Below are 22,424 nucleotides of genomic sequence, written 5' to 3'. Positions count from 1 at the left end.
AATCCAAACTGGAATCAATAGAGGTACAAAATGATGGCACCCTGCAGCAGCTTCGAGTCAAGTGTTTTTCAGTTGCAATAAACATCTAGTTGTTCAGTTAAGCAGGAGGTCTAATACTTTCATCAACAGGAAAAATGTCTACTATACCTTGATTTACATTAAAGATAAGTCAATTTTATTTCAGGGTGGACATGAAACTGGTTAAAAAAAAAACAATAGTTTATACTAATATTCCTAAGTATATCTCTCTATCTTTAACGTTATTTAACGTTATCTGTCCTGGTATAAATCACCAATGCCAACAGCCAAGATTTGGATCTTCTAATTGATAGCTGTTTTTTTTATTTTTTGATGTGTTCTTTTAGTTTAGTTTTTTCTTTTTTTTACCCCCAAACTACCCACCAACCTCAAAGGTGTTTGTTATAACAGTAAACTCCGCAAATAAGCAGAATACATTATAACAAAGTTGCATGTGATTTAAACACTATATTTAATTACCTAGAGCCAGTAAAGGTAAATGGACTGAACTGTTAGAAAATGTGCATTCTATTTTTCAGTTTTAATATAGCTTTATTGTTTTGTGTTCTTTCCTCAGTTATTTGTTCCCAGTATAGTTATAATGGTCAGTCTTTTCTCTTTGACAGTATAGACTATTGGAGCATTTTGATTTCTTTGTTCTTGTATGTAGTTTATATCTGCAACTCCGCTACACTACATAAAAAAGTGAATTGGGATGGGAAAACAAACCTAATTTCCTTTTTTTTTTCTTACCCACTAACACAGAACTATAAATAGACATGTAAAACTACATGCAAAAGCTGTATTGTTTGCTAGGTTAAATTGGTTTCTCAATTAATAAACACCCAACAATATCGTGTCAATCAGACCTGGCTATTTTCAAATCAAGGAAACACATGTTTTGTATTAATGGATGAAGATGAGGCTTAAGTATCTGTGTTACAGGAAGAAAGGACTGTAGTAACATATGGGGACTGTCCCTTGCAGGTCACTAGAGGGTGGTAATTTTCATATATGTTATACTGGATACCATATCAAATTTTAAAACTTGGTAGTACAGTATCAACGATACAGCCAGGGTTGTAACATTGACCATCACTGCCTGGAACAACTGGGGTTCAGCTTTATTAAATTTATTCCATGTTTATGTACTGATGAGGTACTTTGTCATGGAGCGTCGTAAATATAATATTGTGGTGCTGTTTCCAAAGTTATCGCTGCAGCAATAAGTCAACAGATGAAATACAGACCACCATCTGTTATTTCAAAACATTTTGTATATGCTTTAAGCAACGTCTTCTGTATTGTAAACAAGGCTTTGGAAATTCTAACCATAAGAGAAAATACATTATTATTATTTAAAAAATACAAGTTTGAGTAAAATACTTTTTGAGTGCAGATCTAATAATGATAAAATTCTGAGGTTTACCTTTCAGAACCTGCATGACAGTTGCATATTTCAAATCCATATGTAAGACACTCCATCTTGTATAAAATCAAGAAGAATCAAAGAAGACAAAAAAACAACATGCTTATGCCACCATTAAATGTCAAAGATAACAAATGAAACCACAAAAGCACAGGCCTGCAATAATTTAACTTATTCCCTTTAACCTTGAAATCATATGGTATTAAAATGCTCGAACTACAAAAAAATATATATATTTTGCGTTAGTGATGCAACCATCACTGCTAAAATGAAAAGCCATTCATCTCTGTTTCAGACTAATTCCAGTTTTCAGACTAGCACCAGGGACAATATTGGAAAGCATTAAGCACACACATCCGAACATTTGTGAATAATACATGATTCACAAATATAAACCTTTTGTCAAATGTCACATTCTTATATAAAGAATGCCAGAGCAAAAGCAACAAGGAATCCTAGGGGATAGACTTAAGAAATCTTGAAAACTGAAATCTTAATGCAGTTCTCCATCAAACAATGGCCCATAAACATCAAAAAGGCCAAATTGGATTAAAAGCATGTAACGTAGGTAAATAAAAAATGAACTCAGACATTTAAAATACAGAGGTGAACAAAATTCTCCTTTGATCTTCAGAATACACTCCAAATTAACACGTACTTGTCACTGCTTCTAGTAAATCGGTATTTTGGTTCACTATTGAGTCATGAACCTACCCTTCAAAATACAGTGCACATGTCTGTGCTCATTATATACAGTGACTGGCAGACTCATACCCTTGAAATATTGTAAGAAAATTATGCTTTAAAAGAAGAAATGCAAGTGTGCATTAATTTTGTTTGCTCAAATAAATGAAAATATGTATAATTGTAATACTAATAACACTGCTTTGAGCAAAACCATAAGTTAATCAAATAATGGCATAAAACAATAAAAAAGGCAAACAGAATGTTAGGGTATATTGTCAAAAGTGTAGAATTTAAAAGAAGGGCAGTGATGTTCAGACTGTACAATGCACTAGTTAGAGCTCATCTGGATACTGTGGACAGTTCTGGGCTCCACACTTCAAGAAAGATAGTGCTGCTCTAGAGGCAGTTCAGAGGAGAGCAACCAGACTTATTCCAGGTCTGAAGGGAATGTCCTACTGAGAGACTGAGGGAACTGAACCTTTTCACCCTGGAACAGAGGAGACAAAGTGGGGACTTGATTCAAGTCTTCAAAATCATAGACCACATTAAACCAAAGGAGCTTTTCCAGATCAGCAGGGATGCACGGACCCAGGGACACAAATGGAAATTGGGTATCAAGGCATTCAAAATGGAAAACAGGAGACTCTTCACACAGAGAGTTGTCACAATCTGGAATAAACTACCCAGTGATGTGGTTGAAGCTGAAAATTTGGGAACATTTTAAAATAGGCTAGATAGGATCCTTGGATCACTCAGTTATTAATGGACACCAAATGAGCACGATGGGTCGTATGGCCTCCTCTCATTTGTAACTTTCTTATGTTCTTATAAAAACTACCTATCAAGTTCTATCATAGAGACCATTATAAACAGAAATCCAAGTTTACTGGGTCTTGCCAGGAAGGGGATGCCAGTAATTATTACCACTATGTGCTGTGAGGCAAACTCAATCTCAAGGGCAGCAATCGGAGATCTCCAAGAGAGTCTGGCATCATCAGGACTCAATATTTCAAAAACTACCCTACAACTCCGGCTGCTTGACTCTGATATTAATGGCGGAGCTCCAAGGATTAGCTGCTTCCGACAGCACAACACAAAATTAAACCATACGAATTTTCCAAACTGCATCTCAAGGAAACTTGAGACAACGTTTTATTGTCAGATGATACAAACATTTTGATTTACAGACATGCTTATCAGCATTATGTCATGTAGAAAAGGTGAAACTTGTGTTGAGAAAAACAATATGTGTAATATGGAGGTGAATCTGTTTTGCTTTGGGGTTGTTTTATATCTTCGGGTATAGGTGCCCTTTTTAGAATCATGGAGATATGGTTTCAAGCATGCACCAGGACATTTTGGATAAAAACCTCTGCAAAGAAACTCAAGCCTGGATGAAAATGGACATTCCAGGTGTTCAGGTGTAAGCTATCACCTTCCAAATCACACACCAAGTTAAGTGGCCTCCAGTTGTGTAAAATTGTAGTGATTCACAAGATTTCAGGATCAATTCAGCAGATCCTGTAGGTTCCTTGTGCTGGGTAGTGCATTTCAAAGCAAAGTCTAAAACATGAGTACTAAGGAGCTTTGAAAATAACTCCAGGACAAAGTTGCTGAAAGGCACAGATCAGGAGATGGGTATAAACAATATCAAAGGCCTTGAATATCCCTGGGAACACAGTCAAGATGATTATTATAAAGTGGAAGGTGTATGACACCACCAAGACCCTGCTTAGATCAAACCATCCAAATTGGATAATCAGCCTAGGAAGTAGATTGATCCGAGAGACTACCAAGAGGTCAATGGCAACTTTGCAAGATATACAGGCTTTTATGGTCAAGACTGGTCAACATTTACATCACCATAAATTCAATTTGGATATTTCAGTTTTGTATACTTGTATATATAGATACTGAATAATAGTGTTTCATATTATATGGTTTGCCGTTCCAACCTAGTTTTGATTAGGTTTGATAATAGTACATTGAAAAAAAGACATCACAAGTATAATTAGTCCACATAATGCTACTGGGAATGGGAGGACCTTGCTCAAATTAAACAAATTGAACCAGTGAGTTATACCACTGGTGTAATCAATAGAATGCCTGAGTTATTGCTTTTAGAGGGAAATAATTCATTTTCACCCCCTTCCCTCCAGCACACACACACACAAAAGAAACATCCTTTGGGTGTTAAAAGTACCAATCCATGTTGAGAAAGCCATTAAAAAGGAGTACAAAGCCAGGGCAGATCTGGACAAAGGTCATTGTTGTCCCACCATGGAGAATCGGAAAGGACAGAATGAATCTCGGACTCTTCCATATACATGAATAGAGCAGCATTCACTGTGTCAAGTAGGATCAGTGAGCACAGCAAAACAGACTAGCTGCTTAATAAAACAAACATAATGCAACTGAAATCTAAAACGTGCGCTTGCTCCCAGCGGAGAGCTGAGCACACATCCACCAGCCCTGGCTCGGAATTTCTGTACTGTGTGGGGTTTTTCGTTTTTTTCCTTCAGCGTTTTCCAATATGGTGACAGATGATCTGGCTTGTCAGCAAAATATATAACGATACCAAGGTTAGGGTGCTTTAATCAAACCAGTAGCTCAGTCACAGGCATCAATTTTGGGTGATGCCTATAAACATCCTCAAAGAGATCCAAGGCATTGTATGGCCAGGAGAGTCCCGTGGTATTACTCACGTACTTACTAAGAAGGGAAGACCATTGTCTTAGACACTTAACATCAATTTGAAAAGAAAATCTCACAATATCTCATAAAACTGTTACAGATTAAATAGAGTCTACATTCCCCACCCAATTGAAAAGGTGTCAAAACTTGAATGAACTAAAATAATTAAAGATATTGTCTTGAGCCTGGAAGAGGGTAGAGGAGGAGTGTATGGTAAGTGCACTAGAGAGAGCTTGGGGATAAAATATGAGTGTTTATCCATTACAGGAAAATCTATGACAGAAATGTAACAAAATCAAGTCCATGATATTCAAAATGGAATTGCTATACTCTTATCTATTGAGGAATGTGTGTGTGTGTGTGTGTGTGTGTGTGTATATATATATATATATATATATATATATATATATATATATACACACACATGTCAGGGTTTCCAGCAGCTATATTTCAGTCACAAATTCGGTGCCACCTGTTTTCGTAAAACCACTCTGCCCCCTGGTCCTGTTTGCCCCCCGCACCCCCAACCTCATTCGCTACAGCAAGAACCTACCCGCTTTCATTTGCTATGCCAACACCCCTGCGCCCCATCAACAAATGTTATCCCTGGGCTAAAAAACTGTTGCAGATATTGGCTAAAAGAAACACGTGGGCAACGTTGAAGGAATTGGAAAATGGTAACCAGCAGTAATTTCAACCTCAATAAGGAGTTCAGTTGGGAAGTATTTTGACCAGTGAGATGAGAATACAGTACAGTAATATCTATACATCATAAGTGGTATACCAGAAATCAACTGCTTTAATGATTAACAACTTGAAATACTAACATCCAACAATTAAGCAGGGGTTATAGGTCTCCTTAAATCACCAATAACTGGATGAATTCAGTTCCACAGAGATGCAGGCCCAAGTTGACTCCATTGCTTCCCACAGTTGTGTCAAGTTGGCTGGTAGAGCATCTCTACTCTGAATAGCTCATCCCATCTCATCCCACAGATGCTCAGTTGGATTAATCTGGTGACTGGGCAGGCGACTGCATTAATCTGAATCACTGTCACGTTTGTGGAACCATTCCTGGACAATCCTAGCCTTGTGGTATGGGGCATTATCCTGCTGAAAACATCCATTAGCAGATGGATAATAGGAACCAGGATTCATCAGACCAGGCAATGTTTTTCCAATCCTCCAGGGTTTTCGTTCCTTAGCCCACTACAAACACGGTTTCTTGTGGAACTCTGTTAGGTCGTCTACATACCACATTCGTGTCAATTGATGATGAGTTATGAATGCTTGTACAGGCCTTTTGGAACCAATGGACTGTCAGTTGACTAACTGTAGCCTGTCTGTTGCTCTGCACAATTCGTGTCAGCCTTCTTTGGCCTCTTACATCAATGAGCCGTTTTTGAGCACTGGCCTGCTGTTGGGTGGATGTCCTTTGGGTGGTGGACCATCCTTGATACACACAAGAAACTGTAGAGCATGAGAAACCCAGCAGCATTGCACTTCTTGACACACTAAGCGGCATGTCTGACACCTCCTACGAAAACCCTGTTCAAAGACACTTAAATCTTTTGTCTTGCCCATTTACCCTCTGAAGGGCATGTATACACAATCCATGTCTGAATTATGTCAAGGCTTTAAAATCCTACTTTAACCTGTCTCCTCTTCATCTCCACTGATTGAAATGAATCTAACAGGTTACATCAATAAGGGATCATAGCTCTCACCTGGATTCACCTCATCAGTCTATTTCTCAGTGTATATATAAATCTCCACAACTAAATAGAATCTGCACTAAATTCTGTGACTGCTCTATTATCAACTGAAGAGATCAACTGACTACATGGTATTCCTTCAGAGACAAAACTAAACTGAAGAAAAAAGAATTATGAATTAGCCTAATTTATAAAAGAAACCCCTCTTTTTATTGAAGTGATTCAAAAATATTCTACATTCTGAAGCCGAATTAAACATTATATATATATTTTTTAAAGATCCAAGATCCACAATCTCAGCCTATCCAATGTAGTTTTCCAAGACCCAGACCCAGAGACTCCTGACCTAGCACATAAAATACTATTTTAACATTTTCAAGGGTAAAAAACACTTGCTAAAGATATTAATACAGTGAGGGAAAAAAGTATTTGATCCCCTGCTAATTTTGTACGTTTGCCCACTGAAAAAGAAATGATCAGTCTATAATTTTAATGGTAGGTGTATTTTAACAGTGAGAGACAGAATAACAACAAAAAAATCCAGAAAAACGCATTTCAAAAAAGTTATAAATTGATTTGCATGTTAATGAGGGAAATAAGTATTTGACCCCTTTGACTTAGAACTTGGTGGCAAAACCCTTGTTGGCAATCACAGAGGTCAGACGTTTCTTGTAGTTGGCCACCAGGTTTGCACACATCTCAGGAGGGATTTTGTCCCACTCCTCTTTGCAGATCCTCTCCAAGTCATTAAGGTTTCGAGGCTGACGTTTGGCAACTCGAACCTTCATCTCCCTCCACAGATTTTCTATGGGATTAAGGTCTGGAGACTGGCTAGGCCACTCCAGGACCTTAATGTGCTTCTTCTTGAGCCACTCCTTTGTTGCCTTGGCTGTGTGTTTTGGGTCATTGTCATGCTGGAATACCCATCCACGACCCATTTTCAATGCCCTGGCTGAGGGAAGGAGGTTCTCACCCAAGATTTGACGGTACATGGCACCGTCCATCGTCCCTTTGATGCGGTGCAGTTGTCCTGTCCCCTTAGCAGAAAAACACCCCCAAAGCATAATGTTTCCACCTCCATGTTTGACGGTGGGGATGGTGTTCTTGGGGTCATTCCTCCTCCTCCAAACACGGCGAGTTGAGTTGATGCCAAAGAGCTTGATTTTGGTCTCTTCTGACCACAACACTTTCACCCAGTTCTCCTCTGAATCATTCAGATGTTCATTGGCAAACTTCAGACGGGCCTGTACATGTGCTTTCTTGAGCAGGGTGACCTTGCGGGCGCTGCAGGATTTCAGTCCTTCACGGCGTAGTGTGTTACCAATTGTTTTCTTGGTGACTATGGTCCCAGCTGCCTTGAGATCATTATCAAGATCCTCCCGTGTAGTTCTGGGCTGATTCCTCACCGTTCTCATGATCATTGAAACTCCACGAGGTGAGATCTTGCATGGAGCCCCAGACCGAGGGAGACTTCCTTTAAGAGAGTGCTCCTAATCTCAGCTCGTTACCTGTATAAAAGACACCTGGGAGCCAGAAATCTTGCTGATTGATAGAAATACTTATTTCCCTCATTAACATGCAAATCAATTTATAACTTTTTTGAAATGCGTTTTTCTGGATTTTTTTGTTGTTATTCTGTCTCTGACTGTTAAAATACACCTACCATTAAAATTATAGACTGATCATTTCTTTGTCATTGGGCAAACGTACAAAATCAGCAGGGGATCAAATACTTTTTTCCCTCACTGTATGTACAAAGGGAATCCGGGTTTAACAGTTAAGCTAACAGTTAAGATACGTTTTCAGTTAAGCTACAGAAGAAATATTTCAGTTAATTAGATTTCCGCCTGGCTTGTTAACTACTTATGTAATGTTCACTGAACAGTCTGTTACATTAGAATGCATTATTTTTCTGTCTGGTTGTATTAAAGCCTTATTTGTATCATATACTGCTGACCTTAATGACCTCCATTTGACCCTGCTTTTAAAGTCTGTCAGGTATAAACATTTTACATGTTCTTTTTTTAACTTGGATACTACACAATTAAAAGGTAATAAGACTTTGAATCATATAACAACTTGAAATATTAGAAAATAGTGGCTGATATTATACAATATCTAAGCAGGAACACAAAGTCTGAGAATGTGACAGAATAATATTAATAATACAGATTATTTTGCTTAAATCAAGTGAAAAATCAAGTGAAAAACCTTGCTGCAGCCACATTCACATTGCTACACGGTTAAGAAAGAAAGAAAAACAGTGAAAACTTGTCTGTTCATTACACGCATTGGACAGTGCTTGAACATTCTCACAGTAAGGTTTTGCTTTTCCAGAAATACTCCAGCCGCAAGATTTTATCCGAGGGGCTTGGCCTTTGTAATAGTATTATGTGCGGGGAAAAAATAAAATAAATATGTCTGAACTTCACTTATATCAGGGATGTATTATATTAATTAGTTTTTTATAATCCTCTGAATAAACAAAGTGGAAAGAACAATTCTTAAAGAATCGGCATTCGCTTTTTGACTTTTTGTATTGCGATCATAAACTGACAGAATACACACACTCACCAAAAATGTTATGACTTTCAGCTTATTTATTTATTTCAGCCCTTTCTTAAAACCAAGTAATATAAATAGAATCTGTGTACCCTTGTTGCCATCAATAAGGCGCTTGCAGCTAAAATGAACAGGCATCTGTCTAAAACACAGACTCGATTGTCTGTTCATGGCCTCCACAATGGAGATGTAATTTCATCAAAGGGGGGACTGAAATTAAAGAATCCACACAATGCGGCTGGAGCTGGATTCAAGAGCAGCTCCTTAGCTAATAAGTTCCAGGGTAGATAAATGGGAGTCCATTGATTCATACCACTCATTTCATATGCGCTATCGTTTGGCACTCAGCAGACGAAATATACTTAGAAGGACATAATAAGATTGAGAAGCCCTTCTTCATTTAAACTCAATTATATGCCCAGGCCACAATAATATAGTGACTGAGATGCAAACTGGTTCCTTATTAGTTACTGAATCCAAGTCAAAGTTGAGTGCAGTTTACAAAGCAAAGAACTGGAGGTGTAATTAAAACCTTTCAATGCATTGTAATTGACTAAACTGGGTCTATTACATGAAGGCCACTGATACAAAATGGAGGAAATTATTTACAAAATGCCACATCTTAGAGTAATGGGGGGATTGGGGGCCATTTTATAGTAGTTATATCTGTATAGATTATTTTAAAAACAGTTGATCTTCTTTATAAATCTGGACCCATTATAAAGTAGACCTACATCATCTGCAGGAAAATAATGCAACTGAAAATATATGTTTATATTTTTAAAGTAGTAAATTCATTAACAGATAATTGGACAACAGGCCCATATTTAGATCAATCTATAAACAAAAGATATTTGCAATTCCTACTATACAATGAATACACTTAGTGGGCAAATACTTCTAAGAATCAAACAGTATGTAATTTGCACTGGAAGAGATGCGGACAGGGTTCGGAAAATATGCCCCAGTGGTGTCTTGGGACCGAGCCAGTATCATATATGTATTACTACAAGTTTCTTTCTGCAGAAACAGATTTCAGCCCGCCAGAAGGACAGCACAGGGGGTTGGTTGTCGCAGTCTGTCAGCAGTTCTTTCATGGCATGTGTAACTATGAAGAAAGCTCCCTAGCACAATCAAGAAAAAATCAGTCAGCAAGAGGCAGGACTATATATATATCTATGTATGATTTCATATATATTTTTAAATAGCATTTCACAACATGGCCCTGCACTTTGCTTATAAACAAGTGTTTCCCCGACTCTGTGATTCATAAAACCACAGGTGGCCACTTTAATGAAAGAGCTCAAGGAAGGAAGTTGCTTCTAGATGTGCATTTTTAGGCTTTGGCACTTTATAAATCCCTGTATTAAGGGAGACCTCTCAATCTGCCTTACCATTACAGGCTAAAACCGAAGTAGCATTATTCTTTATAAATGGCACTCTCCACACAATTGTGAGGTCTTACTCAGCTCACATTAAATAACTAGCTACTGCAGGTAATGAGAGGAGTATTCCCAACAATGTTACAGGTTGAACAGGCATGACTTTTTTATTTATCATCATTATTTAGGATACCCAGACATTGTTCTCTCTTTCTTGTCCCAATATGGCTCACTATCCATCCATCCATCCATTTTCGAAACCGTGGTGAGGGTCGCGGGGAAGCCAGAGCCGATCCCGGCAGGCATAGGGCGCAAGGCAGGATATGGCTCACCATTAAGAACCCAAAGCTGTTTCCAGAGGCACGACACCAAACATGCGTAAACCGGTTACGGAAGTCTTACAAAGCCAACCATTATATTTCACCCTGCAGGCCCCGAGAGACTACAGAATCCAAGAGCTTCATGCAGGTGGAACAGCTACCACCCTGAACTTGCAGGATCCTGGGCAGCCACAGGAGTCGCTGTTATGTGGCAAAGGCATCACAACCTCCCATGGTGGGGTTCAGCCAATTGTGCACTTCCCCCCTGGAAACTCCCAACAAAATCTGGCCAAGGTATAGGCTGCATACAAGATCAGCTAGCTAGCGTATAGGACACAGGCAGCACTCAGTGTTTATACCCAATGTGCCACCTGGGAGCCTACCAGATGTGCAGTTTTAATTTCATTTTACAAGAGCTTGTGCAACAATGTCACACCTCTTCAATCAACTCCAGCTGCTAAGACCCTATACAACTCTATCAGAAGACGCCAACAAGATCACATAGGAAAGAAAGAAAATGAGTGGGTGTCAACATGCACACCTGTTCCTTGGGTGAGGAGCACTGGATTGATAAGGACTCTTTTGAGCTTTAACAGGTCTGAGTTTGATGAAGAAGAAAAAGCTTTGCAGTCAGAAATGCCTGGTAGTTAATCCCATTCATAGCTCTGGTTTCATCAGGAATACATCTGAAATTGAGAGCCACCTAATCCACTCACCACTAAGACATCTCTCCCCTGGGTGTACTAAAAATAATGCATTGTATCCCTCTAGAGGGGATAAATATGTTGATTTCTTTACACATTTCCTGTTGTCTCTTAACTTTTTTTCCTAACTATGTAAACCATAAGCTGTTGTTATTTTTCTGTCTTACGTTTTGCCTATTTGTAAAAAGACAATGTTTTTGACTAATTTCTATGACGTCTATGCTCTCAGAAATATTTCAGATGCTTCATCAGGCCTATGCAATAAGATATATAGTAATTCAAATATGCTCATTGCAAAAACAGAATATAAATCAAGTACCGTAGTGTTTCTCCTTTTCATTCATTTCATTAAGTCATTTTCTTGAGAAAGGTATTTTAAAAGCCATATAAATGTGAGTGGAATTCAAACGTGAATGGCAAGCACACACAGCATTATTTTTTAAACGTTTACATCTGGTTGCCTGCCTTAATTTAAACCATTAGAATTCATAACATATTAGAATGTTTTTGTTCATATAAAATGCATTTTAGAGTATTAGGGAGAAAGAAATATCCAGATCAGCTTTATAGGGGTAATGCATATCATACCATCTCTTAATTTCTGCTTGGCATTTTTCATGCATAATAGTTTGCTCTCGTTATTTTTATCTGCTTAGTCTTTTATCTCAGTGCTTATAATCCCAGTTGCTGAAGACGAATGGGGAAATCATTCAAGGATTAAATCATATCAAAGATTAAATGACACAATTCACATCACAATTTTACTCGATTTCTTGCAATCAGCAAAGTTGAACGGTGCAAACCTAGCGAAAGACAGCAGGTATGGAAAAGAGAAATATAAATTATAAAAATGTTTAATTAAATGGTTTGAGATAATCCTTCTGTGCTAGAGAAAGCAGTAGAGTTACAATAGGATTTTCAAGTGATCCTCTAAGTACATGTTTCTTCCTCAAAGAGTTTAAGGGCATTGCGCTTTGCTGTACCTGCTGAAAGGCTAGACTGTCAGCTTTAAAAAACAGCATTTCAGAAGACAACTAATGTATATGCAATAAGCAATATGATATAACAAGACAAATGGCCTATACAGACTTTCCTTATTCCATTGCTACAGATAGAAATGTGAAAAGAAACCAATTAATCTTTATACCCATTAAAAGAACAAGCATCACCAACAGTCCAATTAAAAATCAATTGTTAATTAAATTACCAGAATAAACATCTGTTTTCTGAGATCACCCAAAACAATGTTACTCTTATGTAGTAAACATCTTAGAATTTGCATGATTGTCTCTAAGCTCATGTCTATTGACTTATAAGCTTGTATGTCCACATTGCTATTATGGCTTTATTATTGTGGCAGTGTGTGTTGTTGCCATTTTAGTTAAACATGATCAAATGTAATGCTAACTCTGATAAAAGCAATAGCTGTGCAAAAGCAACAACAAAATCAATAGCAACTATCAATAATTGGGAATGATTCTGCCACAACGTTAACACTTCACATGGATATTTCCCTATATTGCAATTCGCTGTAAAACACTGTGCAGTCTTCTGCTCTGAAGTTTCAGGGATAAGTGAGGGGCAGTGCAGGCAAGAAAGTTTTTGTATCCCCAAATCCGCTGCCTCTACTTCACAGGAGAAATATTTTTAGTTGTCGCCCACTAATGTTGGCAAATAGTGAGTGAGAGAAATGTTTTTCATATTAATATCAATTTCCTGCAGCCCACAGAATCTACAGATTGTAGACACTTGTATTAGGTTGCATATCATTTCACCCACACATTAAAGTTAAAAATAAAATATTCATAAAAGATAAATAAACTATCAAGGTATAAGCTCAGAATGACTATGTATCCCTGTGGACATATAATCCAAATTTCAGATATTTTATATTGTCATAAAAATGGCTGGGAATATTAATTCACTAATTAATTGTACTCATCGCTCACTGTTGTTTATGGGGATAGACGTTTGTATGTCCTATATTCTGCAGTATAACTGAGAATTGTAAAACAGTTTTCATGGAACATAAAGCATAGGACACACATTTTACAAGCTGAATGTGGTAAAGTTAAAGAGGATACATTGTGTTTTTGTAAATCATCATTTATGATCATAAACGATTTGGATTAGTACTATTATTAATCAACATCATCATAACCTGGTAAATCATGACATTGATGGAACTGTTTTGTTTAGATTTTTTCAACATCTGTTCCAAAACAAAAACATTTGATTTAACCGAACTGTGTCATTGGATATTTGGGATGTAGAGACACAGGGAGAAATAAACTCTTCTGACTCGGCCTGGCTGGCATCTAATTCCAGCACTTTCTCACAAATTGTTATGCCCCACTGCAGTATGCGTTTCTAGGAAGTAGACTGCTATACTTTCCCCTACAAAGCGCTCCGCCGTAGCCAACCTCGTCCATGCTTCTATGAATAATTTACATCGAATTCAAAAATTCACTAGAAGCCGAGAAATAACTGCTTTAGTCAGCTCTAAATGCATCAAGTGCGTCTAAAAATAATCCCAACCAAAGAAAATTATATCAGACTAATTAGACTGCGGAACGGGGGACTGTTTCATTTATTGTGTTTTGAGTATTTGAAAAACAGTTAAAATATAAGATTTATTAAATTGAGCTTATTTATCTGTACATTATGTCCTAGCATAGTATATAGTACTAGATTTAGTCAAAAATGAAACCTTGAAATTATGTATTTGGTTCCCAGCTAGTGTTAGTTTGGCGCAACTCCAGAAAAACCCATAGGAGGAGGATGAGGTCAGTGCTGTCCAATGCACAGTAAACATAGGATGGGCTTGGGGGAACTGGTTGTTGGATCCAAGTTTCTGCAGGTCAGATTAAGATTTAACACCAAAAACAAACAAACAAACAAAAAACAACAACAACAACAACAACAAAAAGATGGAATGGGTTGAATTATACATATATTGGCCCTATCCACTCACAAACCCTCAAGAAGAAAATACATCACATGGCATTCGTTTCTTAACAACATACACTCCCACACAAACAATCCATGCCGAAAGTTGGTCGTGACTCCCTTGACTTCATATAGTCAAAAGCATGTGTATGGCCAGTACTGGAAATAACACTGTTACAACAATCGTGGGCTTGGCAAATGCTGGAGTCCATCCTAAATCCATCGAGATTCAAATAAAGCCACCCCAAGTCGGAAGAGAAGTTATGGAGCACAATTTTCAATCAATTGAAATGCTACACAGACCAGGGCGTTGTTGGTCCTTGATCGCATTGACCACAACTTTAATAAAACACCCCAATGGCACAAACGAGGTAAGGTGTGTCACGTTACAGTGGCACATGCAATGCTATATATTTACACACACTTTGAGTCGCGATCCCCTTTAAAAGTAAGTCTAATTATGCTAAATGAGGCAGTAATTCCGGTCAACTCACCTTACAGATCTGAAAGTTTTCGGAAGTGAGCGTTTCTTGTACTTCCATTTCCCTGGGAGGTGCCGCCGCGGTGGGCAGCGTAACTGTGCCACCTGGGCATGAGGGAGGGCCGCTGCTGCTGACTGGGGAAGAGGCAGTCAAGCCGTCTAGCACCTTTCGGAAATTAAACTTCTTCATGGCCAAAAGAGAATAACATAAAACTCGTAGACGGTTCAAAAATGGCAATTACATTTATGAGAAATCCAATGAATAAAGAAAGCTGCCCAGAGATCGACGCTGTTCTCGTATTTTAAGTACAATTACAAAAGTCAATGAAGGACCTCATTTCGCTGAAACGTATCAATGTCCACGAATCAACTTAAAGGTTTTTACGCACCGGCGAGCTTTCGGAAAAAATAACATACATAAGAACGCCAATCTATCTGTGTCGGTGCATTAGCAATTACTGCAGTATTAAATTATTATTTTGAAAGCACGAAACTTCATATTTTCCTCTGGCAAGATAAGATATATCCCGTTCAAACCATTACGAAATGAGAGCACAATAAAATGAGCAAAGGACCTGCAGATATGTATCCTAATTGATACTGAGATCAATATTTAATGAAAATGCTAACAGGGTATATATATATATATATATAAAAAAATGTTCTGAATGGTTTCTTCAATTTAATCCTTATTGTTTTTACCAGGGAAAAAAAAAAGACAATTGGAAGCAGAAAACGCTGCCTCTCCTGAATCGCTATTTCCATTCGCGTTGCAAAATGAATGCAAATCAGAAAACTCTTTTACAGAATTGGAGCATTTTCAGTTTTTCACGCTGCACGGTAGGATCTCCCTGTTTTAAAGCATTTTCCTCTCCCAATCTCTGTCCCTGCAGTGACTGTGAGCTGCTGTCCATGGTATTGAAACCCAGCAACTCCGCCTCTCGCCCCTATGGCTTCTCCCCGCCCATCGCCAGCTCTGGTTGGTTAACATATGAAAGGCCTGCCAATTAACTAAACCAAACCTTTTTTCCTTTTTTTTTTTTTTTTTTTTTTTTTTTGCAGCAGCAATGCTTCTGAGCCCAATGCTGCTCACTCACTTTCCTCAGTGCTTTCGTGCGATTGTCATCTGCATTAGCCTATTGTAAAAGTAAACCAAATTGCACGATTGGAGTGCAAGGTAACGCACTTCCCACTGATTGGATTGCACAGACCTTCACCGGTTGTTTGTATTTGGCAGCTGCTCTGTTCATCATCGATCGAAGAGGACAGGGCGATTTCGGTACTTCTAATACACACAGCACTTCACAGATATTGCTATCCGCACCGCCCTTCTGTTCAAAATATAAATCTTCATTCATCCTTTTGCCTATACTCAATACATACCCATGATTGCAGTTATGAAGACAAATATCATGTCATATATAAATATAAAATGGTTTGCTTTCAACAACATGACTGTCAAGTTTACCAATTTGAACTGCTAGTTATTTTAAGCCTGGTCCAGTTTCTGTGCTGTTGTGCCCTGTTGAATACTAATGAAGCATGTGAAACACACCCATGCACATAAAGCTATGTACAGTAGGGTTTTTACATCAAACTGAAGTTTAATTCGAAAAAATACTTGTGGAGAAGCCCAGAATATTATTGTGCCTTCCAAGTTAAAGCAGGCCATGTGCTGTGGGGATCTTATTTTACTGCTTAACGTCTATGTGAGTGCTTATAATTTTGGAGTAAAATACCTTGCATGGCTACTACATTTCAACATGAAATGGGACACCGATGAGGTAATGAGACAGGTTTCTTTTGTAATGTTTTCTGGAATAGGAAGTAGATGTGCTTCTGAAAATGTACCTACAGATGGCCTGAGGACTGAAGAGCAGGTTATGGCAAGTGAGATACTAACATATGGGTTAACTTAATTAACAGTACATGCATATGCCTTAAAGTATTTTTACCTATATGAATTTATCTTAAATGTTGGACAGATTTATAGGTAATTTACACCTTTGTATGCAAAAATATTCTTTATGCAAAAAATAAACTGTTTATTAATAGATTTCTGGAGAGTTATAGTGTCTTAATGTTTTAATCACAAGATAACATTTATTTATTGAATTGCTCAAATGCCATGCTGAAAGCATAAAACCAGGATTAAAAAAATATATGGATACTGTATGAGTCAACAACACATTTTATGTTATCATTTGTCCAATATATATATAAGTACCTAACATATAAGTCTAGGAAAAAATAACTTATCAATTCACTACTCCAGATGGAACAAATAAAAAGAAGACTGCAGGCCATGAGTCTGACATTCATAGAAAACAAATAATGTACTCCATGTTAGGGAGTATATTTCAGAATCAGTCTGGCTCATATAGCACTAGTATAGGATGAAGGTCTGGTATAGGAGGACGAAAACCCAGTTTGTAAACCCAAGGACAAATGCTGAGCATAGTCACAAAAAAAAACTAAAAGAAACTATGTGGAAACTATGAGCTGGAGATACAGAATACACTGAACATATAAACCCTCACTGAAATATGATTTAGAAGTTCCCATCCTTGGTCCTGGTGATCCCCAATTAGTTTAACGGGTCAATCTAAAACACTGCTTTGTAAAGACTGGGGACACATTTAACTTATTTAACGTACCTTGAGAAATGGCAGGTATCCAGGCGTTTGTTCAAAATTGTCTCTGCATTACTACATTTACAGATGGGTGACAAAGTAAATGAAAAACCTCAATAAATGAGTGGAGAAACATAACAAATGCAGATGCCCCCAAACAGGCGTAATGCATCATAAAATTAATCAATTAACATCCTATCATGCTCTGTGGCACGCATAAAAATGCTGAGCAGGCCCAGTTGCCCTTGATTTTGGATCAAGATGGCAAGAGGAAAGTGACTTTGAAAGAGAGGTCATTATTGGGGGACGAGTGGCAGGAGCTTCAGTCACAAAGACTGCTCAACTGACTCACTGCAGCCAGGGTCACTGCAAATCATTACAACGTTATTCCGAGTGATCACCTTTGTCCTATGGTGAAACATTTCTATCCTGATGGGAGTGGTCTCTTCCAGGATGACAATGCCCCCATCCACAGGCATGAGGGGTTACTGAATGGTTTGATGAGTATGAAAATGATGTGAATCATATATTATGGCCATCACAGTCACCAGATCTCAACCCAATTGAACACCTATGGGAGATTTTGGACTGACTTGTTAGACAGCGCTCTCCACCACCATCATCAAAACACCAAATGAGGGAATATCTTTTGGAAGAATGGTGTTCCATCCCTCCAATTCCAGAGACTCGTGGAATCTATGCCAAGAGCATTGAAGCTGTTCTGGGGGCTCATGGTGCCCAACACCTTACTGAGACACTTTATGTTGGATTTCCTTTAATTTGTCACCCGTCTGTATATAAACGCCTACTTAATTGAACACAATTTAATTTGTTCAAGTCTTTGTTTTGATTGCACCTCTCCAGGACCAGGCTCGGAGAGCCTTGCTAAATGTATGTTATGGTATGAATAAACTAATTAAGTTAAAAGTACACATCAAGCCATGTTGTTGCATATATGCATAGATTCTTTACAGAGTTCAGAACTGCAACTTTACCACAACACTTTACCTATACCATCGATATCAAATATTTTTCTTGATAAACATGACCAAAATGCTAATCAGTCTTTGCCCAACACACAAGGTAGGATCACTGAATTGTGATGTTTTTCCCAAACAACACTATGCCAATGCTTTACTGAAAGTTGATCACGGGTTAGCTTTCCGGAAATGAAATTATTCAGTGAACCAGTCATGCTGAATTCAACCCTCATCTTCAAGAGCCAGATTCCTGGCCTTTCACTTAGCACCTCATTAATACCTGTCAGTAAGGAGTGATTAAAGCTACTACCCAAATGTTTAATTCAGCTGAGTTATTAAGATGGCTGGTTTGAAAATCAGAAAACCATGTGGCCCCAAAATCTTGACTTGCCCATTTCCGATGTATAACAAAACAATATGGGTCAAAGGGTTCAAATTAACCAACATAATAAATCAGTATTCTATGCAATACCATTGATTACCTGTCAGGTTCCCAGAGTGGCTGAATAAATAAAACAAAATGCATTGTGGATGGGAATTTTAAACAATTTCTAAATGTAAAAAGGTTCCGGTTATTTCAAGGGCAATAAAAACTTGCTCTTCCTGAAAGTGCAGAAATAATCATTAGTATTACAGTCATCCAGTTAATAAGCTAATTAGGCCAATTTAGTGACCAGGAGTTGTTGAAATAAAAGCTGGAATATGGTGCCCTAGCAGGAATTGAGTTATAGACCTATATTCTGGATCTCAATCTATATTCTTCCCCAGTACTCTTTTCAGTAGTGTAGGTGTAGGTCAGGAATATCCAACAGGTAGTTCTGAAAACCAAAAGACTTTGGGTTCTGAGGAACAGGACTGGGAAAACTTGTGTAGCTTTCTAACTTGTAAAGAAACCATATTGATTTTTTTCTTCTTTTATACAGGTAGAGTGGGTTTAAAAGTCATAGGAAAAAAATCTGCCTTTTCCTGAATTCCCTTTTAAATGTATGTAATGACAGAGATGCTTTTAAGGTGTGTGGGGGGATTGTATTTGGGAGAAGAAGGACCTTTGACCATATGTATTTTTGTATCTAAGAACAGGATTCCAGCATTGTGTAATGGATCTGCTTACATGATCAGGCCTAACTGAGGGAAAAAAAACTAAAATGCAATTGACAATACAAGTTGAGAGATGTGTGGATTCTCAAATTGTCAAATGCAAGGATTGTGGATGTCTTGAAAATATTACAGTGGTGGTCCAAGCAGACACTTCTAAGTGAATCATGTTTGCACAATTGTATAATTTAATTTAAGTGAAAAATATAATCTGCAAATTGTTCTAATTAATTACAAATAGAACAGAAAATACCTGAATGCATAAGTAATCACCCCCTTCAGTCAATATTTGGTAGAGGCACCTTTGGCAGCAATTACAGTCAGTTTATGTGGATAAATCTCTACAAGCTTTGCACATCTGGACAATGCAATATTTTGCCCATTCTTCTTTGCAAAATTGCTCAAGCTCTATTAAGTTGGTTAGGGACCTTTGGTGAACAGCAATTTTCAACTCTTTCCACATATTCTCAATTGAGGTCTGGACTTTGACTAGGCTACTCCAGGACATTGACCTTTTTATTTTTAATCCATTCCAGTGTATCTTTGGCTGTATGTTTGCGGTTATTGTCCTGCTGAAAGATGAATCTTCTCCCAAGTCCCAGGTCTCTTGCAGACTTCAGCAGGTTTTCTTCCAGGATTTCTCTCTACTTTGCTGCATCCATTTTGTCCTCTATCTTTACAAGGTTTCCAGGCCCTGATGCTGAGAAGCATCCCCATAGCATGATGCTGCCACCACCATTCTTCATGGTAGGGATGGTGTTCTCAGGATGATGTGCGGTGTTATGCTTTCACCAAACATAGCTCTTAGCGCTGAGGCCAAAAAGCTCTATTTTGGTCTCTTCAGACCATAGAACCTTCCTTCACTTGGTCTCAGAGTCTCCCACATGCATTCTGGCAATCCTATCCCTGATTGGTGCTTTTGAAGAACTTTATTCCAGATTTGCATTGAATGTTCTTTCGTCTTCATGATGTAGTTTTTGTTAGGAATTGTACTAACCAACTGTGGGACCTCCCAGAGACAGGTGGATTTAACCTGAAATCATGTGACACACCATGATTACTTATGCATTCAAGTATTTTCTAATTGTATTTGTAATTAATTTAGAACACTTTACAGATTATATTTTTCACTTTGACATTATGGACATTTTCTGTGTTGATCAGTCGCCAAAACTCCTGATTAACTATCTGATTTCATGTTGTAACACAATGAAATGTGGAAAAGTCCAAGGGGGGTGAATATATTTGACAGCCATTGTAGGTGATACGGGAATCAAGAAAAAGTCCAAGGTATTAAAAAGAGGTTACTGCTGTTATTTGTTTGTTGTTGATTATTACAGGGGGAGGGGTGTTGAAAGGCTTACAAGGGGATCTAAAACACATGCATTTTGTTTTTCTGTTTTTTGTTTGTGTTTAGAGAAAGATGGTTTGAATTTAACCAAAATTCAATAGACTTAAGATCAGCATTTAGCCTATCTGTTATTACATCAGTGGATAAATATGAGGTGTATATGACCATATCCTGTGTGTTCTTTTCATAGAGAAGACAGTAGTTCTTAGCAATACTTCCACACCTTTACCACAGAAGGTGGTGAATGGTGACCAGTTATCTTGAAACACTTAGTTCATGAGAAGTTAATCAAAGGAAGATTAATAGGTAACACATTCATTGAAGGGCTGCAAATTACATGCTTTACAATGTGGAGCATATTAATGAAGTATTATTTGAGTGTTATTAGCCAGGCATTCCTTCTATATATATTAATTGTGTGAACATATAATAACATAGTTCATCAGGTATGTGCTAATACATCTGTTCAAGAAGAATTTCTACAGTGACATGGACAACTCTCAAACTAAAGGGTTTCTGTTAAATCTAGTACTCGGCTATCTATGCCATCTCTATGAACCAAAATATGCTTTCCTTTCCTTCATTTTCAGGAGCTTAATCCCAAAGGTTATTGAAGGCTAATGCAATAATGACATCTAGCACTGGAAAGTTAAATCTATTTTGACTTTAAGCCAGTCTGGCTTTTAGCAATTGTATCCTTCAATGACAGCCAAAAGCACATAAATTTAAGGTGGGTAAAATTGATGTGGGTAAAGCATATTTCTGTGTAATTTTTGGCACCCAGATACAGTGATAAAACACAGGCTGTCAGGATATATATAAATATATACATATACATATATATATATATATATATATATATATATATATACTCACCTAAAGGATTATTAGGAACACCTGTTCAATTTCTCATTAATGCAATTATCTAACCAACCAATCACATGGCATTCAATGCATTTAGGAGTGTGGTCCTGGTCAAGACAATCTCCTGAACTCCAAACTGAATGTCTGAATGGGAAAGAAAGGTGATTTAAGCAATTTTGAGCGTGGCATGGTTGTTGGTGCCAGACGGGCCGGTCTGAGTATTTCACAATCTGCTCAGTTACTGGGATTTTCACGCACAACCATTTCTAGGGTTTACAAAGAATGGTGTGAAAAGGGAAAAACATCCAGTATGCGGCAGTCCTGTGGGCGAAAATGCCTTGTTGATGCTAGAGGTCAGAGGAGAATGGGCCGACTGATTCAAGCTGATAGAAGAGCAACTTTGACTGAAATAACCACTCGTTACAAACGAGGTATGCAGCAAAGCATTTGTGAAGCCACAACACGTACAACCTTGAGGCGGATGGGCTACAACAGCAGAAGACCCCACCGGGTACCACTCATCTCCACTACAAATAGGAAAAAGAGGCTACAATTTGCAC

At 37.9% G+C, this 22,424-nt stretch overlaps 1 protein-coding gene across 1 annotated transcript in view; it reads right to left on the bottom strand.

Annotated features, from left to right (window-relative positions):
- The window catches only part of stxbp5l (syntaxin binding protein 5L), a 298,005-nt gene extending 281,875 nt beyond the window's left edge, over positions 1–16,130 (bottom strand). The window contains exon 1 of the mRNA XM_066706964.1: positions 14,955–16,130. Coding sequence (XP_066563061.1) covers positions 14,955–15,131 — 177 coding nt within the window. The 5' untranslated portion in view covers positions 15,132–16,130. The remainder of the gene's footprint in view (positions 1–14,954) is intronic.
- Positions 16,131–22,424: the final 6,294 nt, after the last annotated feature.

The sequence above is a fragment of the Amia ocellicauda genome, chromosome 6 (genome assembly GCF_036373705.1).
Source record: "Amia ocellicauda isolate fAmiCal2 chromosome 6, fAmiCal2.hap1, whole genome shotgun sequence".
Classification (NCBI taxonomy): domain Eukaryota; kingdom Metazoa; phylum Chordata; class Actinopteri; order Amiiformes; family Amiidae; genus Amia; species Amia ocellicauda.
Note: the sequence above shows the minus strand (reverse complement) of the source record. Positions and strands in the feature narration are given on the sequence as shown.